This window comes from Halictus rubicundus, chromosome 16, assembly GCF_050948215.1.
Source record: "Halictus rubicundus isolate RS-2024b chromosome 16, iyHalRubi1_principal, whole genome shotgun sequence".
Classification (NCBI taxonomy): domain Eukaryota; kingdom Metazoa; phylum Arthropoda; class Insecta; order Hymenoptera; family Halictidae; genus Halictus; species Halictus rubicundus.
The window spans coordinates 10,529,183-10,555,537 of record NC_135164.1 but is presented as its reverse complement, the minus strand read 5'-3'; the positions used below and the strand labels follow the sequence as shown (position 1 = coordinate 10,555,537).

General features: G+C 47.3%; 3 protein-coding genes across 6 annotated transcripts; all 3 read right to left on the bottom strand.

Annotated features, from left to right (window-relative positions):
• Positions 1 to 76: 76 nt before the first annotated feature.
• Positions 77 to 22,314, bottom strand: Bdg (sodium-dependent transporter bedraggled). 2 transcript variants are annotated; one of them, XM_076801814.1, is made up of 14 exons: positions 21,242 to 22,314; positions 16,915 to 18,037; positions 15,247 to 16,293; positions 7,172 to 7,350; positions 6,821 to 7,037; positions 6,406 to 6,662; positions 6,117 to 6,340; positions 5,838 to 5,994; positions 5,441 to 5,718; positions 5,218 to 5,349; positions 3,103 to 3,330; positions 2,788 to 2,985; positions 2,562 to 2,609; positions 77 to 2,456 (listed from the first exon to the last, which is right to left on the bottom strand). In XM_076801814.1, exons 2-14 carry the CDS (start codon positions 18,018 to 18,020, stop codon positions 1,473 to 1,475), a joined length of 5,055 nt encoding a protein of 1,684 aa, XP_076657929.1. In that variant the 5' UTR covers positions 18,021 to 18,037; positions 21,242 to 22,314; the 3' UTR covers positions 77 to 1,472. The 2 variants fall into 2 exon arrangements, with proteins under 2 accessions (XP_076657929.1, XP_076657930.1); XM_076801815.1 differs by lacking the exon at positions 2,562 to 2,609.
• On the bottom strand, positions 3,341 to 5,021 carry LOC143362031 (uncharacterized). The gene has a single exon (XM_076801820.1). The coding sequence runs from the start codon at positions 4,857 to 4,859 to the stop codon at positions 3,480 to 3,482; it is 1,380 nt and encodes a 459-aa protein (XP_076657935.1). The 5' UTR covers positions 4,860 to 5,021; the 3' UTR covers positions 3,341 to 3,479.
• A 663-nt stretch (positions 22,315 to 22,977) lies between the features above and the next one.
• Acat1 (Acetyl-CoA acetyltransferase 1) lies at positions 22,978 to 26,169 on the bottom strand. Of its 3 annotated transcripts, XM_076801817.1 has the most exons (10): positions 25,852 to 26,169; positions 25,719 to 25,777; positions 25,359 to 25,505; positions 25,184 to 25,298; positions 24,908 to 25,101; positions 24,522 to 24,812; positions 24,251 to 24,439; positions 23,968 to 24,125; positions 23,772 to 23,888; positions 22,978 to 23,320 (listed from the first exon to the last, which is right to left on the bottom strand). In XM_076801817.1, coding segments are annotated over exons 1-10 (1,539 nt in total). In that variant the 5' UTR covers positions 25,853 to 26,169; the 3' UTR covers positions 22,978 to 23,052. The 3 variants fall into 3 exon arrangements, with proteins under 3 accessions (XP_076657932.1, XP_076657933.1, XP_076657934.1); XM_076801818.1 differs by having other exon boundaries at positions 25,719 to 26,169; XM_076801819.1 differs by lacking the exon at positions 22,978 to 23,320 and having other exon boundaries at positions 23,749 to 23,888; positions 25,852 to 26,167.
• Between the last annotated feature and the right edge of the window lie 186 nt (positions 26,170 to 26,355).

Sequence of the window (26,355 nt, the reverse complement as noted above, 5' to 3'; positions counted from 1 at the left end):
TCGATACTAAAGTAGATGATAATGATATGTAAAATTTTGATTCGTATCGGGTGTAATCGAATGAAAATATCGAGAATTATAAAAGAACATAAAAACTTTATTATGGTCCATAATATCAGGTATAGCAGTTACACGTATGAGATTTAGTTAAAATATTTGCGGCACTCTATATAACTACTTAATGGTCTATACATATATAATAATAATAATAATAATAATACAATTTTTACATTATTCTCTTTCTGGCCGGACTTCGGTTCTAGTCGTTTTAATTGTATTGCTGGCTACGCTTAAACGTATGTACATAGTTCACCCTAAAATACGTACTCGCGTTAAATATTTGAAGGGGTGATTCTACAATTCAATTTAAGATGGAAAAATATTAACGTTTTCGCTGTCATTGTAACCGTAACTATGTAACTGTAACTGTAACTAACTGTAACCGTACTTGTAACTGTAACGGCTTCGTTTAGAGGGCAAACAGTGACGTATCGTATCACAGAAAGAGAAACAGACAGACACAGAGAACTGGTTCACATTGTTGGTTGACTTTGATCGTTGATAGTTTCGGAACGAAGCCAATACAGGAAAATCATCCCTTACAAGATTTGACGCGCGTAATCGAACATATTGTGTATACGTTTGATTTGTTAATATCCGACAAAAAAAAAAAAAAGAAAAAGTAAACATCGCGATATTTGTACGCGCATCGACCGAAAATATGGTAATATTCGATGAACGCTGGACGGACTGTACAGACGCAAGACAAACCAGTCGTTACCGCCGCTAACGAACGGCATTTAACGCTGAACAAGCAAATTTTTCTTCAGATACTTGGTTTAAACGCTATTATATACATTACTACGATAAACTTAGCAGGAAACGATAGCAGTAAATGTCAAAAATCATTGTAAAGTACACTGGTTCGAAACGAGTTGAACATTAACGCATCTCGGATACGCGCAAATATTAAAACTTAAAAGTTACAGCCATCGAAGCACGACCTAAGCCAGACCACGTTGCGCGTTTGTCGCTATCCGATTCTCGCTGTCGCATAGCAAAATCATTGTACGATATATAGAGCAACGAGAAAATTACGCCGTTGATCGTCGCGAGTAAGAAATAACGATATATCAAGAGAAAGAAATACTGTGTTCAGTCTAAGATGAAATGAATCGCCAGTTGAAATCGAAGCGACAATCCGACGGTGCTCGTCGTGGCACAACTTGACTCGTCTAGTCTGCGCCAATTAGCGAATTAGCAGATTAGCGAATCAGCGGATCAGCAGATTGGCGGAACACAAACAATATCGTTGAAACGAGATAAAGGGGAGATAAACCGATAGATACTTGGATACGAATCCGATATAAAATCAAGGATAAAGAACGCAAGTTTGCGTACTGTTCTCGCAGTGTTTCGCTTAGAAAAACTTGGCCTAGATACGTAGATAGTCTATAGGCCACAGAAACAGTTTATATCACAGAAACGGAGTCATCCGTTTCCACGGCAGTCTTTTTATCGTTGCTATCGACGGTAGCCTGCTGAACGGAGGAGACTAGAGACACGTCCTTCGGGAGGACCAAGGATTCTTGGCCGATAGGCGCAGCGGCCTCGACTAGATTTTCGACGGAGGCCGCCGTCGTTGGCTCGTCGTGGCAAAAGCTTCTACGCAGGGACTGTTGGGTTCGCGCAGTCCCTCTCCTGATGCTGCTTCGAAGTAAATTCGCGACGTCGACCGCGGTTAAGTTCGAACTGCTCGACGATCCGATGGTGGACGGTCTGGTTCGTGTCCTTTCGAGCGTCGAGTGCATCCGCTCGACGGAGCACCCGACCACCGATGCGGTACGACTACCGATCCTCGTCGTCCTGTCTATCGTGTTGGGCCTGTGTCTATCGAGGACGTTGCCATAATTCCTAGCGATCGCAACGCTGCCGTTGCCGTTCTCGTTGTCGTTGTCGTTGCCGTTGCCGTTGCAGTTGCCGTTGTCATCGTCGCCATCGCCTCCTTCGCCTTCGTCGCCGCCTTCGCTAGCGCCAGCGCCGCCACCGCCACCGTCACCGTCAACGTTCTCGACCCGTCCTTCGGTCACGTGAATCGCCACGTCTTGACGCTGTCTTCCCTGATTCATTTCGACGAGGACCGTCGCGTAATCCGGAGGTGGAGGTTGTAACGCGGGCCTTTGTCTTGGAACACTGCTCTCCCCTAACACGTTCGCTATCCGCCTAACGCTCCTCCGGAAACTCTGTCGCAACATCTTCGCGATCCTTGCTCCCGTCGCGGTGGTATAGCTAGGCGGAGGTGTGTATTTTGGGGGCGGGTCCTCGAACGGTACCTCCGTAGTTGCCGACACGATACCGTTACCGTGGATGCTGGTGCTGGTTTCGGTTCCAATCTGTGTTTGGCCATCCTGCGGATCGTCCGTCTCCAAGGAAGGCCGATACAACAGCTGAATTCTCTGCAATACGACATATCACCTGAATTTATTCGGCGAGACTAATGACAACGATGGAGAAATTGCGCGTGTTTGTTAGCGTTTCGTTAGAGGAGCGACACAACTTACACCGTTACACTGCTCGCAGTGATTTACGTTCGCTTCCGCTTGATTGGTCTGTGTTGGTTGGCACAAACAGAGGAAAGATTTGATTTGATTCGAGTAAATTGTTAGCAATATGTGAAATATATATATATATGTATATATGGGAACAGGAGGAAGTCCAACTACGAAGCTCTGTTGCGCGCCAAGTCATATTTTTGAAGAAACAAAGCGTATCGGGAGAAATACTTACGTCAAATATATCCGGCGGACCGCTGTTCAAGTACCGACAGGTCTGTATAATAGCCACGGCCGGTATAGTTAATATCGGTATCAGTTGAACGGCAGCTCCCAGCTGCCTCGCCCACACCGACCAGTAATCTTTGGTAGTGCGTCGATAAGAGTACAGTTCTCGAAACCCGGCGTTCTTGAACACCGTGATACCAAGTACCTGTGTATTTCGGAACAACCACAGGATTAATATAACACCTATACGATTCGTATGCGTGTATGCCAGGCATGTATATCGGTAGAGTAGCTGTACAGATTATTGGTAGAAACTACGAACCATAAGGATAACAGGCAGCACGACGTTCCAAGTAAAAGACAAGAGCGGGCCGGCCCAATGCCGAAGACACCTGCCAGTCGGTGGAAACAATTCAGCGACGACTGCCTCGCCGCTGTGTGGACGACCTCGGACCGCGAACACAGCACCGACTTGCACCAGATACAAGATCATGATCCACCATGAGCCGCCGATCGTATAATCCAAATAATACACTACGTGGATACCCAGCTACAAGCAATCGAAACGGAAAACGTCTAAATAGTTGGAAAAGAAGGAGTACATCGTACATCGTATGTTCTGTCGGGCGTCTTACGAACGATTAATCTTCGAAAAGGAAAAGGAAATATTTAGGGACAGCTTCCCTGCCGAGACACCACTCATGCCACCAAAGACTGCGTAGACGCGGTTCTTATATCCGTCACTTGGATATCGAGAAACATCGCGTTATCCTTGACATGTCCGGAGTACCGAGTCAGAGTGGTGTGCGGAATGAACATATAAATGCCAGATTCTTTGTTGAGGTTTTCCAAGTCTGTGTTACCCCGACCAACGGCCTTGACGAGCTTCTTGACGTCGAGGGCCGGGTTTTCTTGATTTCTCAAGGTGACGGTGGCTCGAAGAATACAGGGCCAATCCAACAGCGGATCCCACTCGCCCTTTTCCACGCGAAGGCATCCGACGATGTGTCGACCCTTCCATCTTCCTAAACCGTTCAAGTATAACTCGACTCTCAGATTGTACCCGTATTCTTTGTTCGAGAATCTCGGACTATACAGAACGGTCTCGCTTTCTTTCGCCTCGGACATATTTTCTTTGTACCGGTCGATCCTCCACAACAGTCGACCGTTCGTTGGAAATCGACCGGAAGACTCGCGATCGCACAGACACTCGGTGCAGGATCGCACGGTCGAACACCTCTGACTCTCTTTGATCAGTTCCTCGAGATACTCGAGGTTCTCCTTCGCCTGAAACTTCAGTCCCTTGACGATAGTTTTCTGTTCCGCCACTATCGCCTTCTGCGCTCGCGCTTCTTCCGCCAGAACGTCGACCTTCCGAGTCAGAAGATTCTGTCGCTCCGTTGACTCGTTCGAGCTTTTGCAACGCATTTCCAGTTCCAACTTGAGGTCGTGGATCAGCTGCCGTTGCTCCTGCTGCCAGGCTTTGCTCGTTTCGAGCTTCTCTGGGGTTAGGAACGATCTGAAATCGTTGAATTCGGTGCTCCAGTTGTTTTGCGCACGGTCGCGTTCGTTCTGCTCGTGAATCAGATCGTCGTGCAGCAGCCTCAACTGACGAGAGATCCGCTGGAAGCTGAGATTGTTGCGGTGTTCCATGTTGTCGCAGCAAATCTCCAATCGAGTCAAACGTTCCTCCAGCGGCGGTAACGTGTCGATCGACTCTTGCTGAGAACGGAACAGCTCTACGCACCGATTCAGCTTGTCCCGAAGATCGTTCCGTTCCTCCTCCAGGTTGTGGATCGCGGACCGGAGCAACGTTAACGCGGAGAACACTTTGTTCCTCCACAAACAGTCCTGCACCTCCCTGATCTGACCGAGCCGCATCGTTGCATTTTTATCGCAGGATCTTCGATGGTCCTCCATGGTTTTTCGGGGCACGTAGACTCCGCACCGATACGGACATTCCATCAGTACCGATCCGCAGTGTTTCACATGATCGAACAGATGTCTTTGGTCGAGAAACTCGTTGCAAAAATAACACGGTATGCTCCGACGTACCACGGAATCGATTTCGTTGCTCATCCTCGAAAACGACGCGGCGACTCTCTCTCTCTCTCGATACTGATACCGATACACCGATGAAACGACGCGAGTAATCGCGTTACCGCTCGAAGAGATAGCCGTTATCGCGTTGTTATCTTTGACGAAATACAGCCGAGGCCTGGCTGCAGCGATAAACGCGAGCACCGATAGATACCGGTTCGTTTCGTTCGAAATCGTAGGGGCGTGTCGGACCAGGTTTGTTCAGAGATTTGTATTTAGGTGGCCAGGTTTGTACCAGGTTTCGGACGTAAACATATACCTGTATCGATCTCCGTTCTCTAAATATTTCGAAGAATAAGAGTAAGCGTTTTTGCAAAAGTATGGTGTATTCGCTTACCTCGGTGGCCATCGGTAATCCCAGTATGTAGCCGCAGGCGCAGCTAAAAAAGGTGATAGTAGTTTCCCAGAGTTTCATCATTTTCGTGTTGATAGCCATGATACCGGTTATCACGCAGTGCCATATCGCCAACTGCGATACACCAGAGACTGTGTTTTTCTTTTGTTCTTTGTCCGAGTAAAGGTTCGTTCGCGAACCGGTCAAGATTGAAAATTGATTGTACCTGTTGCGCTATTCCAAAGAGTATCAGTACAAAGTAGAAGAGGACCGCCCAGAACGGGGAAACTTGCTCGGTTCCTAGTAAAGCTAACGTCGCGGGGACCAACTCGGTGGAGAGTCTGAGGGCTTGGTAACCAGATTCACCGAAATCCGCCCCGGGACGAGTTACGCGTTCTCCGACGATGAACGACGCGTGAGCCATAAATCTCTCGGGCGTGGAGCTATATCCTGGCGGGGCTGGCTGGTTCGTTGGTCTCAAGAACACGTACGACGATATTCGTTCTGAAACGCAAGGCCGCTATCTTCAGACAGAGTAACAGGCAGGTAATTCGGTAACGCGAAATCATGCGTACAGCACGACGTACGAATGTAGGACGACAGAGCTACAGGACTACGCTTACCGAACGAACTCGGAATATACACGTAACCGTGATGTTTGAGGATTTGCACGCAAGTGTTTGCTAGAAAAGCTGCGAGAAGTAGAACCACTATGGTCAACACTATCACGAGGCTGGTGTCCCGTTGCAGAAGATGCTTGTGCTTATTGTGAGCTGCTATCTGGAAGACAGAGGTAAAGATCCTTTTAAATCGATTCTCGAGTCCGAGTGACCGCCGATCGATCGTTTGATCGGTGGTGCCGATTATGTGTACGCGTATTATCTCCGACGAGCATCGCGTACCTGCATAGCGGCCGCGCCGAGCAACCCCCACGTGAGAAACACCTCGATGGATGCCGCCACCCACGACTTGCCGTTGACGAAGAACTCGGTCCCAACGGTGGCTGGAAAGAGCTGATGTATCGAACCCGGTGGTGTCAGGCCGAGCAATTTCGTGCAGAGGACCAGAGTGCCGAACACGGGTATCAGCGTGAACACGTAAACCACTTTCCCGTAGGATCTCAAACCTGAAAGGATTCGAATCGATATCGGGTTACGCGTACTCGTACGCGAGCCGTCGTTCGAAGAGTACCTTTGCTCAAAGAGACGAACACGATCATCCAGACGACAGCCAAATTGAAAGCGACTTGAAACTTCAAGGTGACCACACCGGGGTCCGGCTCGTTCAAATGGTGCCTCTGCAAGACGACGCCACTGAAATAATCCGGCACCGTTTCGTACAGTTTGTACAACATCGTGCTGCTTGCGTTCTGCGCGGTCTTGTCTACCCTGTACAGGGAATACGGTTCCGCCCATCGGTACTTGTCCTGCTTCGTGATGAACGAATCCCTAAAAAGTCGAAAGTTTCGAGTTTTTCCCTGGTTTTCTCTCGTTTCATTTTCTTTCGTTTTCCCGCGATTTCGTCGATTACGCAACGCGACGCTCGACGAGTCTGTCGAGACGCGCGGTCCGCGTTAGGTAGAAAGTTACGGCCCGTATGGCCGTACCTGAAGTACACGAACATCCAGGACACGCCGACGATGCTGTAGATGCCGATGAACGCTTGCGCGGTCAGCAGAGCTATGCCGACACCTTGAAAAAGGGGAGAGATCCTCCACATGTCCACGGAACCAGCCGCCAATCTCTGTCCGAGGCAAACGTGCAACGTGAACAGAGGAATGCCCAGAACCAGAGACAATATCAGAAACTGTACAATGAAGTTCGCTGTAACAAGAAAACGGAAACGGAAATGAATCGTTCACACTGAAACGGGTCTGTTCAGAATTGATTGACCATCTGTTTTCGAATTTTGAGCAGATCAGGCACGTACTCGCGCCTATCGGATCGGACCTACTCACCTCCGAATTGTATGCTAAGAATGGAGAATCTGCTTATGTTGAATAAGCCAAGAGTACAACTGAGGCAGGCCAATGCAGGACTGAGAGCATGCGGCCATCTCCCCAACGGGTTTGCGTCTTCGTCCTCGTCCTCCCCTCTGTCTCCATCCCTGTCGACGTCTCTTTGCCTTTCGCATATTCTACATGGAAAAACGAGAGCGCGTTAAAGAACCATAATCAGAGTGGACGGTGGAGAAATTCTCATTTTCGAATTTGGAACTCTTAGTGTGTGCAGCAATTTGCAATTTGCAATTTGAAATTTCGAATCCAATCCGTTCGGGAGCGCGGGCGCGCGCGCGCGCGAAACACGCCACGCGTTGCGACAAAACTTTCGCAGGTTCGCAGAAAGTCAAGAGGTGCGGCGGCGGGCAAATAAATCGCAACGAGCCACGAGTACGAGTCGCAGGCTCGTCGACTGTGTCGATAATAGACACAGGAGGATCGTGGCGGCGGTACCGTTATCGTGAAATAGAGAGGCGAATGCTTATAAGAGTGGCCAGGCTAACCGCTCCTACGCGGATCCACCTTAAAGACAAAACTGGACCTTGTTTCGCTCGAGGAATACAGAATCATGATATGGTACGTCTTGATCGCCGTGGTCGTGGCCGTCGCAGTGGCAGTTTCAGTCAGCATACTCGATCCATACCGAAAAATATTGAAACGATCGATCAACTCGTTTCTTCGATGGAACTCGAGGCGTAATTTTGTACGAGTGGTCATTGTTCGTGTTCAAAGCAAAAAGACTCTTGAAAATTTCAAGATTGACCAGCAACGTCCGCGAAACGCTAAAAATAGAAACAGGATATTTTATCGATTAATCGATAAAACTGACCGCGTCTAATGACCACGATACCTCGAACCAGCGGTGTGTACTAATAATGCACGCGATTAGAGACACGCAAACGATAGATTTTGTCGCGATAGCACCGTGGTTCGTTCGCCAGCGGTTCCACCGAGTCTGAACAGTCTGAAGTAAAAGCGCCGAGAAAGGAACTACATGTTCTATTCGCTCGAATCATAGATCCCTTCTTCCTTCCCGGGTTCTATGTTGTATATTCTATATATTCTATACCGTATGTACAGCTATTTCAGAGGCGTCCTGTGTAATAGTAGTTCCACCGTCTACAGCCTACGCGTATGGGTTTGCCGCGTCATGCCTCCAGTATGATAATTGCTCGATAGTTACAGGTAGCGTATTACATTTGAAACATTTCAATGCTACCCTTGAAAGGGTAAGATCGAATCGAACCGTTTCCCTTCGACGACGGTCGGAGAAACATTTACCAGCAGGCACAAATTTCTGTCGGTTGCGACAGACTCGAAGGAATATTAACATGTTCGTAGCCAACGTCGTATAATCGTATAATCGTATAATCGTATAGCCGAACAATTGCGCAACTGGCGCGAACAAACACAAATTACTATTGCGCGCTTTCGATATTTCTTTAATCGGAATTTTCTACAAATTCATGATTTCTTTTGTTTTTTTGTTGTTGTCTTCTTTGCCGTTTTCTATACTTAACATTGGAAAAACCGCCGCTCGACGTTTACGTCTCGAAGTCAAAGTATATCGTGATTCTTCGCGAATATTCGAAGAAAAGTATTTACGTACGTTCGTTCTCAGCCTTGAAATAGAAACAACGCGTTAACAACTCTGCAAACTTTCGAGCACCGTTTACGCAATCTCTTCCGAATTGGGCAATATTATGTAGAAGCGGTGGCACGCACCTGAATCGGTGTTTTCGAAAAGAAAAAAAATTGTTCAAGTTAAAATGAAGATTGCTTCTCGAGAGTCGCAATTAAACCGTGGGAACGAACATGGGAAGATCATCCGACGACCCGGGTTCGAAGCGACTGTTCGAGCGCAAGCTTATCTCGTTGAAATCACCGGGATCTCTCGATGCTTCGAGTTGGCCAACTTTTCGCGGCGCATCGCGACGATTCGTGTGTTGCTATAACCATCGCGTAAAAATCCAACGAGTTAAGTAGACAGAGAGATTGAGGCGCGACTCGGTTCTTCGAAAGTCTAAAGTCGTCCAATTCGCACCATCTATTCGACAACCTTGATTCTCGTTTATCGGTAGTGCTCGAAACACCGCGCGTCGTCTCGTCTCGCTTCGTCGTCACCGTCGCTGCGCTGGTGCGGTGTCGCGACCGTGTCTGGTCTCTCCATGCTTCTCCTCCTTCACGGCCTACGAATGCTAGTTTCGGAATCTTGATCGAACGCACAACTATTTACTTAGTTTCAAGGACACAGGGACTCGGCACGGTGTTTCAAGGAAAACTAGTCATCGGCGATCGGCACAGTTCCTTACGACTGTTGCTCGACAAAAGGTTCTCTTGCTGGCGTTGCATCGCAAATTATTTCTCGGTCAACCATCGGATATCGTATTCTGCTTAAACTCCCTTTCGTAGTGCCGAAAACGATTCGATGGATAGGCTTGGTCGGATACATGTACTCGCATATTTTTCCAGCCAGTGCAGAGCGGTGGGTAGTACGTATGCATCGTGTAATGGTACCACGAACATAGTTATCGCCGCGTTCTTTGACCCCCTGTCAAAGTTGACTTACCGAATATGTACTCGCAACAGGAGTTACGTAGCGCGAGATATCGTATCAGGAGATACGCCACTTCCAGACTGCATACGTGGTATGCGATGATCGATTTAGATTCGATTCGACTCTCATCCGTTTAAGCTCAACTAAATTGTTCAATTTTCAAGCTAAAACGCGTAACCGACCCGCTCTCGCTTGCGGATTTCGATATCGGCGACGGTTGTATACGTATAAATTGACAAAGAAAGCGATTTCAAGTTTTTCGACAGCGTAATTGTCGGGTACCTTATTCGATGCCTGCGTTGACTACAGTAAAAGTACTGCCGGCAAATCGTCGGGTCGTGGTTCATCTTGTAGTCATGTCACGACAACGATGTCAACGACCGAGCCTCGTCGAGTCCGTTTCCACGGTACCTATCGATTTTCCTGTGCCTTCGATCTCCGCGTTTCCTGCGCCCGTCCCCCCTTTCTAGTCCAAAGCTCTTCCACCTCGTTGTCCAGCTCAATAGCCACCTCGATGTCCACCTCGATGCCCAACGGACAAAACGATACCGATCTAATAGCAAGGCCGATCGAAGCGAAGCAACGCCGCACCGCACCGCAACGCCGATGAAAATTCGTGCAAAACACGCCTATCTCTGGTCGTCGAGGCTCCACCGATGTCGACGTCGATGTTGGCGTCGGCGTCGGCGTCGATGTTGGCGTCGGCGTCGGCGTCGGCGTCGGCGTCAACGTCGGCGTTGGCGTCGGCGTCGACTCTGCGAGCCAAGAACAATCCAAGTCGAAGACGTAAAGTTTCTGTCGCGTCGCACGCCGACAACGATCTATTCGTTTTCCCTGGCCTCGGAATGATTTTCCGAACGTTCCTTCGCTCGCGAGGCTCCTCTCTGCCTCGTGTCCATGATCGACCACGTTCACATTTACAATAAGCGACAACGGAAAGTTTCGATAACGACATCAACACGGACCAAACAGCGTTTTCCTGGTCATTTTGTCGTCGCTCGAGCACGATTTCCAAAATAGTTTCACGTAGGTTCGCGTGGTCACGCCGATCGAAAATCGAAAAACCCTACGAGTCGGCTCGATACTGCACTCGCCGCAATGCGGCCGACGCGATCGATCGCGGCTCGATTTCACGGTCGATCTCGATCGGCAGATTTCGACGGATTTCGGTTATACAACGTTTCGAATCGGATCGGATCCAATCGGACGACTGGTTTGCAACGAGAAAACAAAGCTTTACAAGGATGACTAATGCTTAGTCTCGACGCACCAAGTACTTGGTTCGCGACAGATCAATCTCGAAAGCGAGCGATCTACGCTCTAGCGAGATCTACCGAGATCTACCGCGATCTACCGACGACTAATGCGACGCTCCAAGCGTGATCCTTGATAGACCGGCATCGTTTCGACCATGCACGGCTACCGACGCTTTCGGAATTTCGCCGCGAGCTGAAATTGCTTAGGAATCGGACGATCGACTTTCAGCGTCGGACAAGATTTTAAAATTCGTTGGCGTCTTCTTGCCAACACCAAAACCGACACCAACACCAACACCGACACCGACACCGACACCGACACCGATACCGACTCCTGCACCAGCTCCAGCAGCTACTGTAGCGAGTACTGGCTACTAAACCATTGTGAACTGTTTTTACGTACGTAGAATCCGTCTGAAGCCGCTGTATAACTGTACACGGACAGAGTCACGTGATGACAGAGATAGGCAGACGAGCGCACGTGTACTCTTGCCAGACCGATCCTTCCGCTAAAGAATTTGATCGTGGTCGATCAAAATTCTTTTCTTCGTTTCGATTTAGAGAACCGTTCAGGGGAACTGGTCGATGCCAATTTATGAATAAATATCGAACGGATTGAACGTGCTGCGAATCGTCGACCAGAGAATGGTCTGTAATTCGTATGGTTTCTTAATTTGCTACCTATTTGGTTCTAGGACAGCCTATTTCACCTTGTGCCATCGACAACGTCTACCGATCGATTATCTGTCTGTCTATCTGCACCGTGCGGTCAAACGATTCTTCAGAGTCTAATAACCCAGACGCAATATCAACGCCGCGCGTCAAACATCACGCGTCAAACATCACGCGTCAAACGTCAAACGTCAAACGTCAAACGTCAAGTGTCGTTGCGCGTCGCAACGTCGCGGCGCGGCGGCATTGTGAACGTCGCGATTCAGCCACAACACAGTCACTTTTCCACAAATCGGTCAGTTTTGTTTTTCCTGTGAACGGTTTGATGTTATGCGTGCGTATATCCAATATCGCGGACTGAAAAAATGATACGTTCGGTCGGGCTGACTAATCACGCAGGACGTTGATTCGCCAATTGCGTAGCGCAAATTTCGTTTCGCGCAAACATCGGGATCACATTTCGTATTCTTCGATGACATTATGACACGCGTCATCGATGTCGCAATACCGCAATAGATTAAGAAAGCGCGACGATCAAGAATCCACGCGGTGCGCGAAGAGAACCGTGCCGATGCGATCCGAACGATATCATTCGAAAGCGAGATTGAACCTTGTAACTTGCAACTTGGTCGAGAATCTGCGATCGGTCGATCGGTTTTTGTTGCCGTATGAACAACAACGATTCGATACGTCGGCGTCGGTGCAACCGTGCCGCGGTATCAGGATAGCAGCGAAGGCAGGAGGCGTGCGCCGCTTGCGCGTGCTGCAACCGATACATCGACGCGGTGTGCAAGTGCACCGAAAACTTTATTTATAGCGAGACGCTTCTCTCTCTCTCTCTCTCTCTCTCTCTCTCTCTCTCTCTCTCTCTCTCTCCCTCTCTCTCTCTCTCTCTCTCTCTCTCTCTCTCTCTCTCTCTCTCTCTCTCACACACACACACACACACATCATCATCACTCTGACGATTCAATAACGTTTTCGCTTTCGACAAGTGCGATCGATAAATCGTTATAATGGGACCAAAACGCATCTTGAACGGTTTGCTTGTGCGTCTGTTATGCATCGAACGGGTTGATTTGTGTCCAGAATTATATTGAAAGTTGAGCAGTGACGAATTTCCACGTGTTGTCGATGCCATTGGCGCGATGGTTTGGGTAACGGGAATTTTTTCTCGGAAATGCAGCGCGAATGTTGTGGTTTCGTAAGCTCGAGGTTGTATGCAATCGGTAAAGCGAAAACGATTCAGCGATTGTTGCGCAGCCTGCTTCCTATTTAGAGAATCGTGAAACGGTTTTTGAAAAATCAGTGTCACCCTGGTGCCATATCCGCCGACGAAGGCAGTGCATGCGTACAACGCTTGAAATCGCTGAAAATAAGCTCGCTTTCGATTCGTTCACAGTGTACTCAAACATTGAGTACATACACAGTGAGTTCAAAGTATTAGAACCCGAGGCGAGGCTAGAAACAGGTAACCGTAGCTTACGCGATATGCACCGATGTTTCGTGTTTGAACAGCGATACAGAATTATTCGTACAGGTATTTTGAAACGATCGCACGGTCACCGCTTACGTTAGACCTCTAGCGTACACACGTCCGTATGCCAGTACATTTCTTCTTATCGATTGTGTCCCGAGCAGAGCCGTTGGCTTTGTTCGAGTTCGGCTCGTCGCACAGTGGGGAAACGGCCGATTTAAGAATGCAAACAAAACTCGATGCGTATAGAATACATGTAACAGAGAATTATCGATTATTAGTAGCGTGCAGAATTTTGCACTCCTAAATCGGCCGTTTTCAAACCAAGTCAGCCTAGCCCAGACCAGACCAGAGCAGACCAGGCAGGCAGGTAGTAGACCGACACCACCTCCCTCCCCCCGAGTCCCAAGAGCTCTGCTGAACGCCAATTGCTGTATACATATGTATGTTCTAACGATTTTTTCTTATCAACAAGGGCGACCAACATATTACGGTATACGGTAAGTAAGAAGTATGCTACCGTCTGCGGCAAGAAACAGTTTTACCTTTGGTCTGATCTGTTCCGATCTCGAAGCTCAGCAGTTGCTAAACTTTCTTTTCAGTTTGATTCATTCGGGAGGCGAAAAACGAATCGACCAAGAAAAATTACACCTAGTTACGTTCATCGTCGAAGTAACGGCTGCCAAAATATTCTGAAAGTAAGTTGGAATCGTGTCTAGATCAGTAGCGACGCGCGACGGTTCTCAAACGATTCATTCCGGCCAATTACACAAGTTTGACAAGCGTTATCGTTGGGGCGCGATGAACTTTTGTTCCCAATATGTTTCCGTGTCGGCTTTGAAACAAGAATTTACGGGAACAAATAATAAACCGCATAACAGCAGGGTATGCGCAAAACAGCAGAATCGCGTCGAGCTGCTAATTGGAGCGAGGCAACAATATTTTTTAGTAAAACGAAACGAATACTGGGAATACGTTTGTTCGTCTGTTGTTACCGCCCCCGTACGTACTGCTATTGTGCATACACGCGAGATGCGAGCGTGTACCGTAGAAACTAGAAACTAGCGACTAGAAACTACCAACTGTAAACTATAAACTGTCAACTATCAGGTATCAACTATCAACGCGCTTAGGAAAATTCGAGGGGGAAGAAAAATGCGATGCAATTACAATTATTACATCCGTGTACCGTTAAGGAAGGAGTCCGCATCGGACAGTACCGTTGACCCGAAGTCTCGTGGTGTTCCCGTACTACCACTGACCCAAAAACAACGCTTATTGTTCGCTTGAACCGAAGCGATTACACGTTCCATTCTCTGTTTCTGTTGAAACGTGGGATGGATGCCGACGATTCGAACAAATATTATTTACGGTTACGGTTCTCTACGACGATCATGGTTACGGAGACGAACGTTTCTTTGAACTTTCTCGATTGTGGAATCGTCCTTGATTGACAGAGAAACCGTTTTATTCATTTCGCATAATAGCCAGTGTGTACCCGGTGTGCCTGGTGCCCAGTGACAAGTACTCGATACACAAATTCGGAGAAAAGATGAATCTTCGGAATTTGAATTTGGTACGCTCTATTGTACGAGCATTCTCTCACGACCGCTGTCTCTTGTCTTGCGTCGGAGACGCGCACACGGAACTGCTTCCGACTTTGTCGGAGATCTTGCTCCGTGGCGCTGGTCGTAGATTGCGCAACAGGTTACACGGTTCATCGACGGTGAAACAATCTCTGAGTGATTGCGCGCGATCGCACGATCGCGCGATCGGGATCATCGACCCCCGCGAGCTCGATTCCTTCGTTCGTACGCTAAATTTTCCTTAGCACCTTGGTCAACGAAAACGAAATAGGCCCACAAGAAAACCTATCGGACAATCGGATTCCACATGCAACGAATAGGTGCATATATGTATGTAAAAGACGCCAAAGTCGAGTGCGAATATATCTTCGTATAGAACGAATGCAATGCATTTTGGAAAATAGGTGGCAGCCGGTGGTTACACTTGCCGGAGTTGTCGAATCGAAGATGGAAGAGAAGAGAGTCGATGAAAAAGGATGAGCGCTTACCGTCTGGAAGCGACGCGCTGCGGACTGGTCACCGTGCTCGAAGGTGGACTGGTGGAAGCATCGCCGAAAGAACTGGAACAGGTTGTGGTTCCCGACGCGGTGGTATCGCTACCGGTGGTCGTCGATAGAACGCTGCTCTGCCTGGAGGACAATTCCCGACAGCTCCTGCCGATCTGGGATCGGCTTCCTCTGAATTGTCGTGCACCCCGTCGGGGAGGCACCGCGCTCAGACTGTTTACATTTCTGACAGGAGCGCTGGATGGCCTGAGAAGCGTGCCGGAAGCACCGTTGGTCTGCGCCGCCAGGATCTCTGGCGCGATCAGCGCTATATCCGGCAGCGAGTTCGGTGCGGATGCGATCGTGTTAACGGTCCCGGTCCCTGTCGCACTCGCGCTCGTAGTCACGGTCGCGGTCGCGGTCGTTGTCGTTGTCGCTGTCGCGCTCGAAATCGCAGCGTTTCCGAATCCTCGCCGATTGTCGGAATCGCTGCCGCCACATTGTCGCTCGGCCCCGTCCGGTAGTTTTAGGTGTCGCAGCCGTCTCATAGAAGCTCTAAGCCAGGAGTTGATCAGCGTGGCAGGGTTGTTGTCGCGGGTGGTCTCGTTGCTCGCGTTGCTCGCGTTACAGCGTGGTGCTTCATCGCGATCGATCACCGCCTCGACGAAATCGGCGACCAGCTGGTCGGAGGTGGTCGACCATCGCGAATCACCGACCACCGGGGACTTTGCCGTCTCGGAGGCGTACATCGCGGCACTGCAGCCTGCATCGGTAGCACGGTGCTCGCAGTCGCGCTTGCGCCTTGCACTTTCTCTGGTGGGGGATGCACTCCCTCCACGATGGTGTTCGGTGTTCTCTTGAACCGCGTCCACCGCGACCAGCGTCAACGATGGGTCCGTGGCCGCGGTCCGCGGGCACTCGACTTCCTCCAGCCAAGACCAGTCTACTTCCGAACACTCCGAACGACCGTCCTGGGGATTCGTGTCCTCGTGCAGCTCCTCGTCCACCTCGTCGTCCGGCTTTTCGCCCAGTTTTTTGTCCCCGGAAAATCTGAAAACCATCCAGGCTACGTTATCCCACTGTCGAATCAATGACAGTAGCATCCAATCGAGACAATTTTGTTCTAGACTCTTCTCTACAAAATAATATGTCTCGCCAGGTACGTACAACATATTTAGTCGTTTGGTCGGATCCTACGGACCATAATACCCGTATCCGTACCCGTATCCATACCCACGCTTTCCGCACACGGTTCTCGCGTCACCGCTTCCGGTTTGCCTGTGCCAACTATCGTGTCGCGCGCGACCAACACCCGTACGAATCAAGAGTAAGTCATTTCTCACGATAACGCAAAAAAAAAAAGTAGAAAAAAGAAAGCCGATTACTAGAAAACGCTAATAACGGCCGACGATGCATGGAACAACGGGAAATGGTTCGTCGCAGTCAGCGCACCCGACTGCGACACGATGGTTTACTCGACGGTGATTGAAACGCGTAATACGACCAGTATCGAGCAGCTCTCACCTCGTTACGAGTGTTTCGCGACAACTCGATTTACCATGTACCATTGTGATTTTATTGCACGATTTACGAACACGTCTACCCTTCCGTATTATTCGAGTTTTCGATTATTCGAGCCTACCTACAATGCCGCACGCAATATCCTCGTACCTTGAAATAAAGCTGGACTGCCTACGAGCAGCTTTAGAAGTCGATGGCTTGCTACCGTAATCCCCCAAACTGATGGACCTATCGAACCGCAAGAACGCATCCCTGGATTCATTGTTCGGATTAGCTCCTTCCGTCCACGATTTACGTTGCGCTCCCTGAAAAGATGCTCTTCCCGCCGATCGACCGAACGACCCATCCTCGTAGCGTTTCTTGACCGCAGCGACGCCGTCGCTTGCTTCGAGTTCGAGTTTCAGTTCCCGATCTCGATCAACAGAGCCGGCGCATCTTATCTTTTCCGGGGCGATATCGCTCGAGGACGAAGACGAGGACGAGGACGAGGACGAGGACGAGCTCGAGGACGAGGACGAGGACGAGGGCGAGGACAAGGACAAGGACAAGGACAAGGACGAGGACGAGGACAAGCCAAACATCGACTTGCCTCTGTCGGTAATACGGAAATCGTCACGGAAAAAGTGCTTGTCCGGCGCTTTCCGGTTGAAGGTCGTCGAGGAGCCGCGATGGCAGTTCAACAGGTCCTCGTTTTCGGGAGCGCTTCGCGCGGAGAGCCCCTCGTGCGTATCGCATCGCTCGCGCTCGTATGCCGGGTCCAGCTGATCGAGCTCGATGTCCTCGTGTTCCGCGAGAAAGTCGAAAGCGTTGCTGATCTCCTGTGCCTCGAACGTTTCATAGTCGTGACCCTCGGAGCACAGACGTCCACCGTTTTCAAGATTCGTCGAGATCGCACTTCCGTGATCGACGGTGTCCCGGTGCTCCTCGTTCATCTCGGAACAAGTCTTCGTTATCACTGGCTCTAAATTTTTGGTGATGTCGCGGACTCGCTTGATCGTGTCGGACGAGACAACGTCGATCCTCTTGCGAATGGGCACCACCTGGTCGTGACCCAAAGTGACCAGCACGCCTGTGCTGTCGCTAACGTTCTGCACTTGCTCTTGCTTCCTGGTCAGCGAGAGGGTTTCCTCCAATTTCGGCGGACACACGTCCAGAAGATGCTCCTGCTCGGGCAACGACTCCGCAACCGACACCCGCGGCACGCACACGTCCTCGTTCCCGAGATCGATCAAGTCTCCGTCCTCGTTCGACGCCATTTTCCACCGGGCTACCTCTGAAACGAGAACATTTCCACTCAGTACGAATCAATAACTCGTTCGAATGAACCCTCAACGGTTTACCGTTCACCGTTGTTGATCGTAAATCGTTAATTGCGAATCGTTGCAACATCGCAGCTCCGATCGAACAGAAAGGATAGAACTCGTCTAGCCACGGTTTTTCCTCCTAGCCCTAGCCGTTTCGATCTGTCGGAAATTTGTCTGACCCGAGGAAAGGATGCGCCTAGTCTTCTAATCCAAGAAGCGTTCCTTTAAAGTGGCCCTGTTTTACAACGCGTCGAATCGACGAGTACTCGATCCGCAGCATCTCGTCGATTACGAGAAAATTTTAGTAGATAGCACGATAGGTTCGATCGTACGATCGCAGCATCGAATGGCCACCCACGTTTGAGAAAATTCGATTTTAATAAAGTTTCGAAACGCCGCGCCGTTTAATTACTTATGGTTGCCCGATGATCATCGAGCAGCAACATCGTTGCTCTAACAATCAGTTATGTGTATGTAGGTACATACGATATTGGAATCGGACGAGGTCGCATCCAAAGCGACGAACAGTCCTTCCGTAAGGCCCACCGCGGCTACCGGCAACTAATCTGATTGGAAACGACTTACCGTCCGCAAAATACCGAAGGATATTACGAAAAATCCATCCAGGTGTCATGCTCCAATTAATTGCCAAGTCGAAACGGTACCGACCGCATACGAGTTTACCGTTCGAAGAGGTGCGTCCGAATGCTGAACGCTCGAGGAAAATTATTAGCCAGAGTTTCGACGACGGTGTTACACTATTATTAGACGTTATTAACGTCGCGACGCTAACAGATAGATCCGCGTGCATCGATTGTTTCAAAGAAACTCATCCGAAATATCTGCTTAACCAGGGTCGCGTCCATGATTCCGTGGCCACTAATTCTAAGAATGCGAGCAAGCGCTCTTGACATTCGGCATCCGGCGTTTGATGTCCCTGCCCCTTTGGTTCCACAAAGTAGGGCCGCCGCCGCCGCTCCCCCCCCCTCCCATTCTCGAAACGTAAAAAGAATTTTTTTGGTCATGGCCAGCTATTGCTATTGCATCGATATTTCTGATTTGTCACGTGCATGTCCCCGTTCATGTTTTCCCCGTGCTCCAACTTGGTGCTCTAAGCTATTACATAGAAGGATTTCGGGCGATCCAGTCAATTTTTCCGAAGCGATTTAAAAAGTTCAACGAACTGCGAGTTGAACGCAGCGGCGCCGACACAGGGTCTGACCAATTTCATTGGTCTCTGCGAGAATAAGTAGGAAAGGTCGCGTACATAAGATACTGCCGATTCGCCATATTTCTCCGAGTCGGTTGAAAATAGCTTGCACTGGATTAAATCTTCTCTTCCTATTTCTATCTGAACATTCCATTTTTCTCTTCCGTTTCTCGAAACATTTCTCTTCTCGACTTTTGTCATTGGTTCGTGGACACCCCGTAGTCGTAGAACGTATGCAAGCGGCAAGCGTGTGTATGTAGTATCCGGTACCTATATGTATACTTGTGCAGTGTGTAGTATGTATGTACCTACTGTGCGTGCGTGTGCGTGTGCGTGCGTGTGTGTGTGTGCGTGTGTGTGTGCGTGTGTGTGCGTGTGTGCGTGCGAGGAAATTGGTGACATCGACGCTCAAGGGGCATGCAAGAGAGCAACCTCGAAAGATTTTTCGGTGATCCATCGGTAATCCTGCTGCAAAGACTGCAGACTGGAACCAAGATGCTGTCACGGTTGATAATACGTCGTCGCGTTGGGACGAGCCCGTTGCCAGCACGCATGTCCAAGTAACAAACAAGTAACAGGTAACAGGTAACAGGTAACCGGTAACCGGTAACCGGTAACCGGACCTTCTCACTCAGCTGGCAACGGCTCTACATAGCTCGTTCGTGAATCACGAACCAGGACAACGCCTCGAGAATATTCGTTTGGAGTTTCGACTCGATGAGCAGCCAGAAAGAAACCCGACAATTGCAAAATTGCTGCCCGCGTAATGTTCAAATTACTTTTGATTCGGACGCGTTCGCTGGAGAAACTTATTTGGTCACCTTGAAGCAGGATGCGTTGGAAATACGTTGAAAGGATGCAACAGAATTGTTGTACGTGTTACAGCCAGAAATGGCGGGTGTCCTACTCCCCTTTATTACTCTCGCCGTTCCTTTTATTACCAGCCGATAACGTTCGTTCGTTTAGCGGTATTTTCAACGCTATTTTCTATTGAAAATTGCCAAGATTGTCGAGATTATTGAACGCGTACACGCGTTAAACGTTCTCGACGTTGTGCATATGTACATGCGTACACGTATTCTTCGAATTCTTATTTCACTCGACATTCTTGTGCCACGAGCCCACTCGTCCGAAAGGCGCGTGTAGGACCGACCCTAAAATGAAAGTTTCGGAGTGACGGTTGTAAAATTACCAAGAAAATTGCCACGGTCGTTTACCCTTGCCAGAGATCTACGTACGAACACCATCGCGCACTCCTAATTCATTGTTTCGTCCGATCGTCTCGCGATGCGACGAATAAGCGATAATAACGCGATCATACGTTATTTACGTAAACTTGGTTTCACGGCTTTTTACCCCGAAGTCAAGTAGGTCGCGGTTAGTAACGGTAACGGACTTTGACGTGTAGACACTACTGTAGACTGTAGACAGCAGACAGACCCATGGAAACAGATACATATACGTATGCACGTATATACTGGTATTTAATAAAAATATCAAACTACATACCGTGAAAGTATGATTAAGCGCGCGACAATTAACCATAACGTCGCGTCGGTTTCGGAGTTTCCAGCAAATTCGTTCCCCAGTGTTTATCTTATCAACGTCGTACCGCACCAACGCGTTTCGTTCAAGCGATATTCGCTTATTTCCGACAAGACATCCGAGCAACTACATATAGTAGTCCCCGCTCCTGGACTTGGTTTTCTTCGTTACTTGAAAAATATTACGATATCCTGACTATTATTGATACATGCACGTTCGAAGGCCAACTACTCCTACACGCACTTGTATGTATGTATACCGATCACGACATTACTTTAAATCAGTTTCTCTTGTCCGATTGTTATTTTTTGCAAGCAATGCGAATGCGCATGCGTTTAACACGCATGTTATGTTATGTTATGTTATGTTATTTTATACTATGTTATGGTATAAAGATTAAAGAAGCGAATACGCGTACCCTTGGCTCCGTTGAATTTTCAAAAAGATCGTCCACAGATCGAAAGTCTTGGATCGTCGTCGATAGACTGGTTGGCGCGACGTAGAATCGTGCTGCGAGCAGTCCAAGATTTCATTTCTCCTGGAAATTTCCTTGGACGGACGCGCAGAGAACACAAAAACACCGACACCACTCGGCAATTATTTCATTTCGAATCCTGTCATTGCATTCGCGAAAGACCGAGTTCTACTCTTGCGTTTCACACTTTCACATCTCCGTTGTTGCATTGTACAAAAGAAATGCACTTGTATCAACACGATCGGAAAACGTGCCATAGAACGTGTTCTACGGGACGGGATGCAACGGTCTTCTCTCTCTCTGAAATTCGTAAACCGATCGCGACCGAGCATAACGCCATCTAAAAATATTGTAAAACTGACTGGCTCGGCCAGAAGCGTACCCTACGAAAACAGAAAGAAAAGTTTTATACCGCTCTTGTTGTTGTTCTTGTTCTTGTTCTTGTTTCTCCTCCGTGCACATCGACAAGCTCGACTGGATAATAATGGTCTAGTCCTTAGTTAGGCTATTCCGAGAAAAGTTCGGTGGAGATCGGATTATCGGTTTTCGCAAATAAAACTCTCCGGACGTGTTTCGACTTTAGCTCGATCGAATGGAATTGCCTCGATCTATGGGATTCTCGCGAACCATTGAATCAACTACGCGAGAGGTTCTCGAGTCGACTTTCTGCATTTTTGATCGAACACGATTGCTCGCGTCTTCGTCCGCGGTACGTGTCCGAAAAATCGATCGAAGATCACGACGGTGCGCACGTTCCTCGAGCGGTTCGAGCGGTTCGAGCCCCACTTTTGAATTCGATTGCTCTGTTATTTTTGGCACTGGTCAACTCGGCGGTGGTCGCTCGAGAAACATCAGGTACATATGCACGTAGGGCACTGGCGACTGCTGGCGACCAACTGGGATGCCACTAAATATCGTAGCAACGAACCAGCAACCATCGCACCATCATCGCACCGTTTCGTTTCATTTCATTCCATTTAGGAGACTTCAAAGAATACGTGTTTGTCTTTTAGCAGGCTCGTCGGACGCACGGGTATGCACCTTTGTCCGGGAACTCGACGAACCATTCGCTACAACGCGCCACGTAGATGATACGAAACGAGTGAGATATACTTCACGGTATCCGAGTAAGGCACGCACTGAGAAAGAACGAACGTCGGCAAGGAGAGTCCGATGCGTGCATTCACCAATTCACTACTGATCTTCGGTGTACGTTGGTGTGCGTAACACGGTACGCGTGCTTGTCTCGCTGCTTTGGCTGGCCTGGCCTGGCCTGGCTTGGCCTGCTTTGCCTCACTTGCCTGCCTGCCTGCCTGCCTGCCTGCCTACCTGCCCGACTGCTTGCTAGCTTGCCTCTACCTCGCTACGTACCGCTCGCTTGCTTATCCATAGGAAAGAGCGTGTGCATAGACCCAATGGCAGAAAGAAAGGAAATCAAGAGGAAAGAGCCAGTGCATTGGGAAAGGGTGAAAAAGAACAGCCAACTCGGAGAGAGAACAAGCACAGGCGAAAGCGGACGGGCAAACTCCAACATTTACCCGACGATACAACTTACAATTAGAATATGAACACCGTACTGCTCGATCTTTCTTTTATTCTCATTGTTGTTAATAGAGGATCTACTTTACCAGTTCCGTGTATCCAACGGAATACAAGTAAATTCGTGACACGATTAATCGGTGTATGTACAAACAATTGATTCTTTTTATTTATTCACTCTATATAGGAGGAAAATACAAAAATCAGTTATTAATTCACGATATCAAATCGTTCAACTTCCTTTCTAACAGTTCCGAGTTTAAACGATGCTTGCAAAGGAACTGACCCTCCAAAAAAAGAACTGGAATGTCGTGTTTGTAGAGTTTAAGAAATCGTTCGTTTCCTGTTGCTGTAATGTCAACTTCTTGCAATCGATAACGATCGGAAAAATTTGCTCGCAATTCATTCTTTAAAACATCGCAAAGTGGACACGGATTTTTCGTGTACAATGTTAGAGTGGGTGGAGAAGATATCGGATGACACCTATAGAACCAAAGAGAAAAACCTTTATTCTATCAAAGAAACTCTCGTGCTTTCTTCCTTATACATGATATGCTTTATTTTTCGTAAAAATCTGATATAAAAAGACAATGTTCTTAAACATAATCAACAATTAAATTACACATTTTCGTGCACGGTAAAAAAATATCTTGTTCGCAATTAGTTCGATATAAAACTATTATGTACCTAGTGGCTATGGCTAAGAGCTAATATCAGTCGAATCGTGTATCACAGCCAATATGATATCTGATCGTTTTTAAAATGCGTGATAGTAATCGTTCCTCATTTAAATTGATCGTAAAGCTTATTCGTTCTTGTTCTTAGACAAATTTCGTTACGTGGATATTATTCGAACGTGACAGGCTAGCGCGTAGCTTTTCTCCTGTAGTATAAAAAAGCAAAAGAAAACTTATCGAGTCGACGAAAGACTTACAACTTTTCGATTAAAATCGAAGAGGCGCCACCACCTCCGTTACAAATCGACGCAACACCCTTCTGCCCGGGTTTTAAAGTATGCACCAAATGCACCACAATCCGGGCTCCAGACATTCTAAAATTGTTTAGTAGACAGACACGCTCGATAGATTTCTTTCATGTATGTGTAGGTTTCGAATGAAATATATACCTACCCGATAGGGTGACCAAGAGATACGGCGCCACCGTGAATGTTCACCTTGCTGGGATCAAGATCAAGCATTTTTTGATTTGCAATCACAACTGTGCTGAATGCCTCGTTAATTTCCCAAAGAGCTATGTCATTTTTATCGATTCCTGCGTTTGCTAACAACTACATATAAATATACATCTGGTTTAACGAAAATAAATTCCTCGAAAATTCCACGATACCATTATACGTACACATAATATTACATATATACGTATACGTATACGTATACATTTCAGAGAGCTTACCTTAGGGATCGCGAACGCCGGTGCAATGGGAAAATCAATAGGATCAGTTGCAGCATCTTCGAACGCGACAACTCGTGCTAAAGGTTTCAGATTCATTTTTTCAGCAATGCTTGCGGTAGTTAATACCAATGCAGCTGCACCATCGTTTAGAGTCGATGCATTTCCAGCGGTTACAGTGCCATTTTCTTTCTATGATAAATTAAGAGAATCATCGAAAGAAAATCAAGTTGCTATCCAATTATTCGCTTGTCATTAGATTTCCAAATTATACCTGAAAAACTGTACTCAGTTTGGGAAACTTGACAAAATCGACTCTTTTGTATTCTTCATCTTCTGCAAATACTATGTCCGGTTTGCCTTTTCTTTGCGGTACGTTCACTGGAACGAGTTCGGACTGAAATATTTTATTCTTGTAAGCTGCTGCGCTGCGTTTGTAACTGCCGATAGCATATTCGTCCTGTTCTGCACGTGTAATGTTGAATTTCTTAGCAGTATTTTCAGCGCAATTGCCCATAGAAAATTTATTGTAAACGTCGGTTAAACCGTCGAATACGATACCATCCTGTCAAATAAATACACGAATATAAAATAACATCGATCAGACTAATTAAATAATGTATACTATTACAAATATACATTTCAAATTATTTGTCGTACTTCAAGTTTCATGCCGCCGTATCTAGTTTCTCCCCGTGCAAGATAAAATGGTACATTCGACATCGACTCCATGCCACCGGCAACAACGATCTCTTGATGTCCACACTGTAAAGACTGAGATGCAAGCATAATGCTTTTCATACCGCTCGCGCACACTTTATTAATCGTTGTGCATACAGTCGATTTAGGAAGACCTATTTTAACAGTACTTACATTATTTTCATTACCAACTGTAACCAATAAGATGCAAAGAAAATAGCACAGCAAAACTGAAACCTGCGAACAATGTAGCTTGTCTAGCTGGTGCTTGACCTAAAGAAGCTTGACAAACATTTCCCATGTATACTTCCTTAATTTCTTCTTTAGAGAGTCCAGCACGTTCGACCGCAGCCTAATAAATGTTTAATCATTATTATATGTTGTAATTGCGATTGTTAATATTAATCCTCACTTGTATAGCAACAGCTCCGAGTTTTGGTGCAGATATGCTCGATAAACCTCCAAGGAACGACCCCATAGGTGTTCTAACTGCACCAACTACGACTACATCGTTTAATTTTGCCTTGGAAATATACGATCGCAGACAAATTAGTCGTATCTGCAAGAAAATATTCACAAACGATAACAAAGTTTTTACAAAAGTAATGTTACATTTTACTATAAAACTGATAAATAATTAGCATTATTATGAATTATACTAAAAAACCAAAATCGTTATGTAATCTGTTTTACAGTGACTATTTCATAATGAAAGTGACTGTTTCGTTGTTAAATCGATCATTTATAAACAGTTGAAGGTTTAGTGACTTACATTCCTTATGTTCTTTAATAGCGTCATTCTACTATGGAGCGTCACACCTGTTGTAATCACTGTTTAAATATAAGGTATGTATATGTGCATAAGGAAACTGATCAATTTAGAATAAACTTGTTTTTTTTTCTACTTGTATTCTTCTTGTAGATTCATGTGGCAGTATTATATGTAGACCAGCTCAAACTCCAACTAATCGCGATAACAGAACCGCTGCACTTGAGTTGAAAACCAGGCCTCTTCTTTATTTGTCGCATTCAGTAAAATTGCTTATTTTCTTATTTATCTTTACTCGCATGTATACGGTATGTTACTTTCTCCTCACAATTAGTTGCTCTTTTTACCTTATCCCCTACTTATACTCTTATAAAGAACAAAATATTCGTGAAAATATGGAAAAGCATTTAGTGCCTTCTAAAAAGTACGTTCCTGACGCACACATACATATACTTAGTAGATACAGAGATGAAATGAGAGTGCTCAGATCCGATGTTTAGTGTCCACACTTTTGCTACATCATCTTTTTAGTCTGGAACAGAACCTGCAATAGACGGCAGGAATCATCTGCTCTTGAAAATCTGTAAATAGCGCCACTAAACCGTAGCGGCAAAACACTCAAACTGTTAGCCAAACGTTA

Excerpts from the sequence above, each read along its gene's own strand:
- Bdg (XM_076801814.1), bottom strand. The coding sequence starts at position 18,020 with ATGGCGTCGAACGAGGACGGAGACTTGATCGATCTCGGGAACGAGGAC. Across the intron at positions 7,351-15,246 it reads CAGCGCGTCGCTTCCAGACG|AATATGCGAAAGGCAAAGAG; the intron begins GTAAGCGCTCAT and ends TTTTCCATGTAG. Across the intron at positions 5,719-5,837 it reads GTATATTCCGAGTTCGTTCG|AACGAATATCGTCGTACGTG; the intron begins GTAAGCGTAGTC and ends CTTGCGTTTCAG.
- Acat1 (XM_076801817.1), bottom strand. Across the intron at positions 25,299-25,358 it reads TCGGAGCTGTTGCTATACAA|GCTGCGGTCGAACGTGCTGG; the intron begins GTGAGGATTAAT and ends AACATTTATTAG. Across the intron at positions 24,126-24,250 it reads CGGCGTTCGCGATCCCTAAG|TTGTTAGCAAACGCAGGAAT; the intron begins GTAAGCTCTCTG and ends ATTTATATGTAG.
- LOC143362031 (XM_076801820.1), bottom strand. The coding sequence starts at position 4,859 with ATGAGCAACGAAATCGATTCCGTGGTACGTCGGAGCATACCGTGTTAT.